At 56.3% G+C, this 9,753-nt stretch overlaps 1 protein-coding gene and 1 non-coding gene across 7 annotated transcripts in view; one reads left to right on the top strand and one right to left on the bottom strand.

Moving 5' to 3' along the window:
* Positions 1-4,074: 4,074 nt before the first annotated feature.
* TRNAM-CAU (transfer RNA methionine (anticodon CAU)) lies at positions 4,075-4,147 on the top strand. Its single transcript has one exon. It is a non-coding gene; the product is annotated as a tRNA-Met (tRNA).
* A 4,125-nt stretch (positions 4,148-8,272) lies between these two features.
* Positions 8,273-9,753, bottom strand: part of TBC1D31 (TBC1 domain family member 31) — a 68,302-nt gene continuing 66,821 nt past the window's right edge. For all 6 annotated transcript variants that reach the window (XM_025450385.3, XM_049092690.1, XM_049092692.1 and 3 more), the window contains one exon: positions 8,273-8,612. In XM_025450385.3, coding sequence (XP_025306170.1) covers positions 8,479-8,612 — 134 coding nt within the window. In that variant the 3' untranslated portion in view covers positions 8,273-8,478. The remainder of the gene's footprint in view (positions 8,613-9,753) is intronic.

The raw sequence follows: 9,753 nt of genomic DNA, 5'->3' as shown, positions 1-9,753 counted from the left end.
TCCCTCCGCTCCTCCCCTGCATGTTGGCCAGTTGCTGCTGGGGGTGCGGGGAGCGCTGGAGGGAGGCCCCCAGCGGTGCCTGACTAGGGCTGAGGTCTTTGCCTCCCTGGCAGCCAGGGGTTCCTACCCGAGCAGGCCGCCTAACCGGCCTCCTTGAGTGTGCACCCCTGTAAGTGAAGAACAGGGGTGGTACTGACCCCTTCAGGTTGTTCTGGGGAGTAAGTGAGCCCCAGGGAGGGAGTGTTCCGCTGCGAGGACGAAGCCGCCCCCCCTCCCCCGCCCCCGCATCCACCCAAGGGAGGGGTTTGGGGGTGGGGCCGGGGAAAGAAGCAAAGGAGGAAGGCAACAGGGATCAGGTTTTTGCAGAGGGGGTGACGGTGTACCAGGCTGGAGAAAGGTTGAGAAGAGAAGGGAAGAGACTCGTCTCAAACAAGGTGCTTGACGGTGGAAAAGGCGTGCCAGGCCTTTGGTGCCAGGCCTCTGGGTGGAAGGGGCTCGTCTGGGGACCCCCTGCACAGACACAGGTCCTCAGCCTTGGGTCACTCACTGGCTGCCAGGCCTGGGGGTCTGCGTCTGCCACCCTGGTGGGCAGGTGACACTGACTCCAGACTCGGGGCACAGCCAGGCCACGGACCCTGCGCAGCAGCCAGGGGGGTGCCACGTGGGGCCGGCACCTGCCCGGGTTCTGCAGGGCGCGGGCCTCACGGAGGAAGCACGAGTGTGCGTGTGCGTGCACACGGGCTCCTTGTCAAAGTCTTTGAAAATTGGTGACACGCGCATTTAAAAGATGGAGACGCTTTATTTGGTGGAATATTGACCCGGTGCTCACCGCCCCACCCCGCCCCTCGCGTGCTCTACTTTGCATGGGAAGGTTTGGGTGATGCTGCGACCCCCCCCCCCCCCCCCCCCCCCCGGGCGGGCCCAGCCCGGTTCCCCCCAGTGGCCGCGCCCCCCTCGGCCTCCTGCCCTGTTCCCGGGACGCTCTAGAACCCAACGGACGGGCCCTCCCCTCTCCCGCCTTCCCGAGGGGACCCCTCCACCCGGAGATGGGGAGACGGCTGCGCCCCCTCCCCGCGCACCGACGCCCTCCTCCCCATCTGCACCGTCCCCTCCTCGCTCTCCGCCGCCCCCGCCCCCGCCTCCTTTGGTCCTGCAGTTTAGATCTTTTAGGTTAATGGACTTAACATCTTAAATAGGCAGTAGATGAACAAAGTTGGAATATTTTATTTTCAACTATTCAAAGGTAAACCGAGAAACGTCTTCCTCCCAGAAGAACTTGAGGCAAATCCCCAAACTGAGGATCAGTCTATGAACTATCTGACCAGTCCTACCCAACACTGGGGTCCAGGGGCCCTGTCAGTGATAGTAACTACTTATTGGGGTTGGGGGGGGTCCTCTCCACCAATCTGCTTGGGCCTGTGCAAAGGGCACTTCAGAGGAGTCCCTGTGCACTTGGAGGCCAGGAGCCAAGGGGATACGCAGCGACTCTCAGACATTTCAGGGCTGGTTTCTCTGTTCATACCCAATTCTGGTGCTTAGAACAGGGGCCCATGCTGACCCGAGGGCAAAAAGCCCCACTTCCTTTAAGGAAGGGGGCAGGCCTGACCCGGATGCCCAATAAGGGGCAACCCTAGCCTTTTTTGTTTTTCTTGCTTTTATTCCTTTTTTTTGTTGGCCTTGTGCTGAGTTTGTTTACAAAAGATGTATTTTTTAAAAAGATTATTTATTTATTCATGAGAGACACACAGAGAGAGAGGCAGAGACACAGGCAGAGGGAGAAGCAGGCTCCACGCAGGGGGCCCTACGCAGGTCTCCAGGATCACGCCCTGGGCCGGAGGCAGGCGCTAGGCCGCTGAGCCACCCAGGGATCCCCCAAAAGATGTATTTTGTTTAACCAAATATTAAAAATGGAAAACTGAAGAAGAAAAGAAGAAGAAGAAGAAGAAGAAGAAGAAGAAGAAGAAGAAGAAGAAGAAGAAGAAGAAGAAGAAGAAGAAGAAGAAGAGGAGGAGGAGGAGGAGGAGGAGGAGGAGGAGGAGGGAGGGGGAGGGGGAGGGGGAAGGGAAGCGGGAGGGGGAGGGGGAGGAGGAGGAGGAGGAGGAGAAAAAGAAGGCAAGTCTAAGAAACTGTCACAGCCAGGAGGGGCCTAAGGGGGCATGACTTTTACACAGGATATGGGGTCCTGCATGCGCTCCCGGACCAGAAAAAGGACCTTTAGGGAAAACCAAGGAAATGTGAATCAGGATGGACTTCAGGCAATAAAATATGCACACTGGTTCAGGGATTGTAGCCAGCATACCACACTAATGTGGGAGGTTAGTAATAGGGGAAACTGGGGGTGGTCTTTATGGGAACTCTAGTACCTGCCATTTCTCTGTAAATCTAAACCTGCTAACTTAATAGTTTACTTTCTAGAAAGCCTTCCTCCCATCCATGCCTTCAACCGTGCAGCTTCCGGCCTCCTCCAATACATATTGATCATTGATCTTGGTTTTCTGTGTATCCGTTCAGAGATTCGGGGTGCAAACACGAGCACCTGTGCATATCCTCAGCCCCACCGCACCCCCATCCGGCAGTGGCAGCGGCAGGCCCCACACCCCGTTGTGCCCGGGCTTGCTCCACTCAGGTCCTGTCGGGCGTGGAGCGCCCCGCGTTCCTGTTTGCAGCCTCGTTCCTGTGGCCTCGTCCCTGCTCCTGGACTTGGGCTCGTCCCGAATGTTTGCGGGTCTCACGCGGCTTGAGGGCATAAGCCCGGCGGCGGGGGAGGGCATCTGTTGGCTGCGGGACCCGGAGCGAGTCACTGGACCCCCCCCCCAGGCTTCCTGTGAGTGTGTTCTCTGGGGGCTCCCCCTCCCCCTCGCCCTGCTGCGCCCCGGGAGCTGCCCTGAGGCCGCCGCGACCGCCCCTGGGGCACGGCTCCCGTGGGGTCCCCCAGGGAGCGGGGGAGGGAGAGCTGCCCCAGGACTGAGTAGCCGTGGGGCTTCCCTGGGGCGGGGGGACGTCCCCAGGGGAGGGTGCAGCCAATCCGCGGGTCCTGCAGCCGGGCCGCCCGCTGCACCCGCGCCCCCTCCCGCCCCGGGGGTCGCTCCCCTTAGCGCCCCGCCGCGCTCCCCGCCGGGGCTTTCTCTCCGCCCCCAGGGTCGCGGGGTGCGGCCCCCACCTCCCGGCGCCCGCGTGGGCCATCCGTCCCCTTCACAGCCCGCCGCGTCTCCCGAGCTCGCGGGGACCGACACAACATACTGGCAAATTTCAGGAAAACTAGGACACGTCTGCAGGCCCGCTCGGGGGCGCTCCCTCCGCCCAGGCCCGGCGCTGGCGGCGGCTCAGCCCAGGGGAACGGGGTGAGGGTCCAGGGGGACGCAGCGAGGCCCACAGGTGTGGGTGCCACGTGCGGCTGGGTTCAGGGGACACGCGGGAGAGGACTTCCAGTTCGATAGTCGCGTCCTTAAACCTATTCTTAAAAAAAAAAAACAAAAAACAAACCCACCCCGCTTTCCACGGATGACGGTGGTACAGTTTCCTGGACCAGGGGAGGTGGTGTTTAAATACGTTGGTGTAAAGGACGGGGAGGTGGGGGGGAAATGGGGAAATCGGGGGCTCCGAGGGCTCAGGCCGTGGCTGCTCCTGGAGCGGCTCCGGGCCGCGGGGCACACCTGGGCTCGTGCTCGTGCTCGTGCTCGTGCACCTGCGCCTGCGCCTGCACCTGCGCCTGCGCCTGCCCCGCCGCCCGCGGGGGCCGGGGCGTCCCCGGGAGCCCAGCGCCCGGCACGGAGCCGGGGACACCGCAGGGGCCCAGTAGGTGGTTCACGGGCTCGCAAACATGCAAACGCCCAAGTGCAGCCGCGGGAAGAAGCGCGGGCCTCGGCGTCCTCTCGTCGGTGCCTGGGGCCCGGCAGGCGCGGCGCTGGTCTCCCGCGGACGGTCCGGCGGGCGCGGGGCCGAGGTTGCCAAGGACGCCGTCCGGCGCCGGCGTTGGAGCTCGGGTCCCGGAGCCCGGCGCGGGGGTTCGTCTGAGCATGCGCGCAGGCCCCTGCGTTAGCCTCATTACCCTACTGCCGGAGGACGCACGCAGGTGCCTCGTTAGCGCAGTAGGCAGCGCGTCAGTCTCATAATCTGAAGGTCGTGAGTTCGATCCTCACACGGGGCACAATACTTTTGTTCGCGGTCTCCGCTCCCGCCAGACCCGCGGGTTTTGTTTGCTCGTCGGTGCCGCACGGGGAGACCCCGGCGTCCGTGCTTTTCCCCCGTGGGCCCCTGGGGTCGGCCTCGCCCCCCCAAGTACCGGCGCCCGGACGCGGCCTGTGGGTGTCCCGTCCGCCCTGTCTGTTCCGAGGCGCGACGACAGGGGGACACCGGGAGCCTGGCTGGCCCCGCGGGCCGCCGCTGTGAGCCTCCTGGGAAGCACCGCGGCGTCCCCAGCAGGCGGCGCCCCTGCCCCCGGGCCTCCCGCGCCGCCCGCTCCGGCCCCGGCCCCGGCCCCCGCCCTGGCCCGGGACCCCGGGGGGGGTGGGGCGGGGCGGGGCGGGGCTGCGGGACCCGGGCGGGGCGGACCGAGGCGCTTGCACCCCCGGAGCTGCCGTGCTGCGCGGGCCGACGCGGTGCGCTCGCGGGGCTCGGCCGCCCCAGGTTTTCGGCGGCGGCACTAACCTGTGCAGCCGCGCCGCGGGCCGCGGGAGGACCTCTGGCTCCCATCCCGTGGGAGCAGCCCCCAGGGCGCCGGTGCGCAGCTGCGGCCGCCGGTCAGGGGTCGTCCCCGCGGGCAGCTCCTCAGAGCCGCAGCCGGCGCCCTGGCCCTGCTGCGCCCGCCCTGACTCCGGGTTGGCCCCAGACCCCACCACCTGCCACCGGCTGCCCGAGGCTGGTGCACGCGGGAGTGAGTGTCCACTTAGAGCCGTGTCTGGGGTCCCCTGAGGGGCTGCGCCCAGGCCCTACCTGCGGCCGGCGAATGGCAACGGGTCCCTTTGGAAAGGCTTGGGATTACTCATAGCATAATAGGGGCACTCACTGCTGCGGGATCCTTCCTCGGGGGGGGGGGGGCGGGGGGGCCCGGCCTCCCCTTGGGTCAGGAGCCTTTGGATCTGGAAAGAAGTGTGGGCCTGGAAACTGCGGCCCGCGTGGCGCGGCTGTCCCGTCGGGTTCTCAGCCCGCGGAAGCTTTCCTGCTACGGATGTCAGGACGTTTTAGTGGACTGCCAACGATTCCATTCTTAGGGACAACAGAATCCATTGCCCAGAGCCCCATCCTCTCCTCCCCTCTCCCCCTCCCCTCCCCCTCCTCTGCTGCCCGCCCCCCCCCCCCGCCTCTCCTGGTAGGAACCCCATCACCCCCCCCCCCCCCCGGAATCAGGGGAGTGTCCGCGGCGGCATCTCTCGCCCCCCTCACCCCCTCCCAAGCAGCCCCGAGCTCTTCAAGTTTGCAGACGCTCCGCTCACTCGGTGCCCGAGGCGGGGCGCGCCCCGGGGCTGAGCGCGAGGCTGGGAGGTGAGCGAGCAGCCCCTGCTCCATCCCTGCGTCCCTAAGCCTTTGCACGCCGTCGTCGGCAGCACCCGCCAGGGGCCCCGGCTCCCTTCCCGCGCGGCCTCCCCCAGCGCTCCCGCGGCGTGCAGGGGGGCCGAGGGGCAGCAGGGGGTCTGGAGGTCGCCGCCGAGGAAGGGGCTCCTCTTCCTCCTGGCAGGTGCGGTTCTGCCTCCCGGTTCCTGCTTGCTGGGCCCTGAGCCCCGGAGCGCTCCCCGCAGCCGCCGGACAGCCTCGGGCGACGAGCGCTCGGCCACCAGCCTCTCCGCGGGGCGGGGCACCTGCCGGGCAGGCCCCGCGCGGGACCAGGCGCCCGCCGCGCAGACGACCCTCGGGGGCCCCGCCCGCGCGCCCCTGGCCGGGAGGCCTCGTCCCACGAGGCCTGACGCGGAGCCCGGGGCCCTCCGGGTGTGTGCGCCTCCTTGACTCTCCCGCAGTCCGCGGGACCCCGCAGAGTTCTCTTCACATCTCAACGTTACTGGCCCATCATCGTTTAAGAACTCACCGCCTCGTCTCTCCGGCTTTTCCTGCTAAAGTTGCCGTGTGGTTTGGCTCCCGGCTCCATCTAGACGTGAGCTCCAGAAGCTGTGCCCGGGGCACCCATGCCAGTGAAGCTGTCGCCGTGCTGGTGGCCCCCGCTGCTGCCCTGATGGGCGACATGGAATCGCCGCGCAAAGGCCTGTAGCAAGTGCTCAAATCTTGCTCAACATCAGAGAATTCTCGCTGGACAAGAGCCACAGGAACGTACCGGATCCAGAAAGGCCTTGGGGCGCCTGAGTGGCTCAGCGGTGGAGCATCTGCCTTTGGCTCAGGTGGTGATCCCGGGGTCCTGGGATGGAGTCCCTCATCGGGTTCCCTGTTCACTCAGAGCCTGCTTCCCCCTCTGCCTGTCTCTGCCTCTCTCTGTGTGTCTCTCATGAATAAATAAAATCTTAAAAAAATATCTGAAAAGGCCTTAAACCAAGTTAATAATTTATTCGACATCACTGAATTCATACTGGAGAGACACTAAGTGTAGCCGATGTGAAGAATTCAGGGGAAGCCTCACCTTCATCCAACATGGACCACTTCACACCAGAGAGAAACCTTATGAAGGCAATAAATACGGAAAGGCCTTTAGGAACCGTCCTGCTTTAACAAGCTTAAGGGAGTACTGGAGAGAAACTACTTGAAGGGAGCCAGAGTAGGAAGAATTTTAGCTAAGCTACACCTTTCTTCAATTCCCAGAGAATTTACATTACAAAGAAATTGGGGTTAAGTTGAAGTTGTGTCAAGCAGCAGGAGGAGATAATCAGAAATGTATTTCATCTATTTTATTTAAGTGTGAGAGTGTCTGAAAACCCCAAGCAAGCACATCTGACCAGATTCAGCCCAGGATCTGAAATCTGCTACGACAGTGACGTTATCAAGATTATTGGGAGAACTATAGAGCCAGAGAAAACTGAAAGAATGTGATAGGAAGAGCTTCATTTGGTTGAGAGTCTGCATAACCATCCCTGGATAAATGGAAACTTTTAAATTTAAATCCAATTAGCCAACATATAGTACATCATTAGTTTCAGATGTAGTGTTCAATAATTTATTTAAATTCAATTAGCCAACATATTGTACATCATTAGTTTCAGATGTAGTGTTCAATAATTTATCAGTTGCCTATCACACTCAGTGCTCACCACATCATGTGCCCCCCTTAATGCCGGTCACCCAATTACCCATCAAATGGTAACTTTCAAAAATGAAAAACGGTAGTACTATAAAAGAGGTGTGTATTTGCAAAACCAGTCTGAGTAACTGTGAGTTCCGGTAAAAGGGGACCTGAGGTAGAGGTAAAAATCTGGCATTATAGAGCTGAGTCTGGCTGGCAGGATCAGAATACTTTAGAATGCTTTTAGGACAGCAAGCAGTTTCTAGCTCCCCTGACTTTCCATTCTACCCTATACATTTTATATTCTGTGACTTCCTGTTGCCAAACACACACCAGCTTGGCCCATGAAGGCATTTGCAGCTGCCTGAAAATGGACAGAAAAGTAGGCTGAAGAAAGTGCTCCTGGGAAACCAATGCCTTGCATTAGGACTTTGCCTACTGGACAAAAGAGCATAAGAATTACTACTACTGCATGCTTACTGTATGTCACAGTATCAGAATTTTACATTATCTTTCATTTAATCCTCACATCCGTCCTGAGCTATTTATACCCACCTTTTAGAGATGGGTTCAGGGAAGGTTCTGGAAATAATTACCCAAGATAATGGAAATTGTGAGGAGCCCTGCTGTGGAGCAAAGGGCCAGAGCGGGAGAGCAGAGCTGTCTGGAGAGACAGAGACACACACCAGTGTTAGGAGCAGGGGGGGTCCACTGGGGAAGAGGAGACCCTGGTGCTGGGGGACAGACGGCCACAGTGTACACTGCTGGTGCTCTAGATGTCCTGCTGACTTCTCCCGCAGTTCTGGCTGCAAGGTTTATAAGATGATTTTCTGTGTTTCTCCATTTATTTATTTTATTTTATTAAGATTTTATTTATTAGAAAGAGAACACAAGCAGTTGGAGTGGCAGAGGGAGAAGCTGACACCCTGCAGAGCAGGGAGCCTGACCTGGGGCTTGATCCCAAGACCCTGAGATCATGACCTGAGCCAGAGGCAGATCCTTAACCAACTGAGCCACCCAGGCGCCCCTCTCCATTTATCTTTAAAATAAACTCTCATCAGCTAGTCAGAGGTTTACGCTGGTCCTTGCAACCTGAAAGAGCTTAACACAAGCTTTAAGAGCTTCAAAAATTTTATTATGAAAAATATAAGGAGTCATTTACAAGCCAAAAAGCATCAGAACAAAATAGTACACATAATTTTTATACATACATTTTTCTATACAAAAGGTGGACCTCTCTAGGGGTATAAAATAAATAATGTAAAATCCATGTCACTGATTGCAAAATAGGTTATTTCTTCAACTATCTCAAGCCCTATCTATGTAACCAAAAGGTGAGGAGTCTGACATCTGTTACGAGCCTGGACGGTGAGTCTCTGGCGAAGATTTCTCACTCTCTCCATAAGATCCCGTTCCGTGGTATCCCATTGTATTCTTCTTTGACTAAAAGAAGCTTGGAAACAAAATTTAAAATTAACAATAGTTTAATTTTTGATGTTAGCAACAATAGAGCATTTTAAAGGCAAATGTGTTGCCAAAAATCAATAATGAAATGAATATTCAAAAAAAATTTCTTGAACAAAAAGCCTAATCTATTGTTTCCTATATTGTTCCATTTACAAGCTAAATATTTATTTGTTGAATAAATTTGTTGAATGCTGTCATAGAATGTACTTGCTTTTGGTTAGTTACCACTTTTTTTTTTTTTTTTTTTAAATCTGGGGGATACAATCTTTTAAATTAGGAACAAATCTTGTCCCAGAGAGGATGAATGAGTTCTTTGCAACAATAAGTTTCCTCACCAGGAGGCTTAATGATAATGAGAAAAAGCATTCCAAGCCGCCAAAATTAATATTTAGAAAAGTACACCAAGACTACTTTCCCAATGACTAAACGAAAATAAATAAATCAAATGGTTTTAATAGTGGCCAACACAGGGAGAGTCCAATTAAAATATTACAATGTATCCAAGTGCAACAGCCATTTGATACTGAGTTTGAGGGACTAGTAAACACTGGAATCTGGGAAAAAAAAAAAAAAGCAAGCATCTTAAAAATACACTTTTCTCAAACCTAGATTCAAACAGCTCCGATTTCTGAAACTATGATTTTCCTCCAAAGGAATACAACTTTTGTGTTTTGTTTTGCTGCTAAATAACCTGAGCTTACCAAATGTCTTGACCTTAGTTTCTAATTTAGAATGATCTAATAACTAAAAAGTGAAGTTCTGATGTGTCAGAATAAAGAACAGCTGAAAATCTCACGTACGCTTTCATTTGACTTACGCATGACTTTTGGTTTAATTCTGATTCTAACACAGAATCTGTACTCATATAAAGTATGAGTCAGCCAAAAATATACAACACTGGAATCTCCCGACTTGTTCTTAGGTAGAGTTCTTATACAGCTTGTCTTCAGAGACACTTGTTTAAGAATCTGTTCTTCTAAGAGAACTTAAAACATCTCGTTAAATGCCGCTTCTTCTATACGATAGTTTTAATTGAAAATGTCAGTTGAAATCAAAGTCTAAAAGAGTTTCTTGTCCCCTCTTGTTTTAAAAAAGAAATCAATACTTTATTGGGAAAGCTGTCAGCT

This window comes from Canis lupus, chromosome 13 (genome assembly GCF_003254725.2).
Source record: "Canis lupus dingo isolate Sandy chromosome 13, ASM325472v2, whole genome shotgun sequence".
NCBI classification, from domain to species: Eukaryota; Metazoa; Chordata; class Mammalia; order Carnivora; family Canidae; genus Canis; species Canis lupus.
This window is presented reverse-complemented; position numbering and strand designations above follow the sequence as displayed.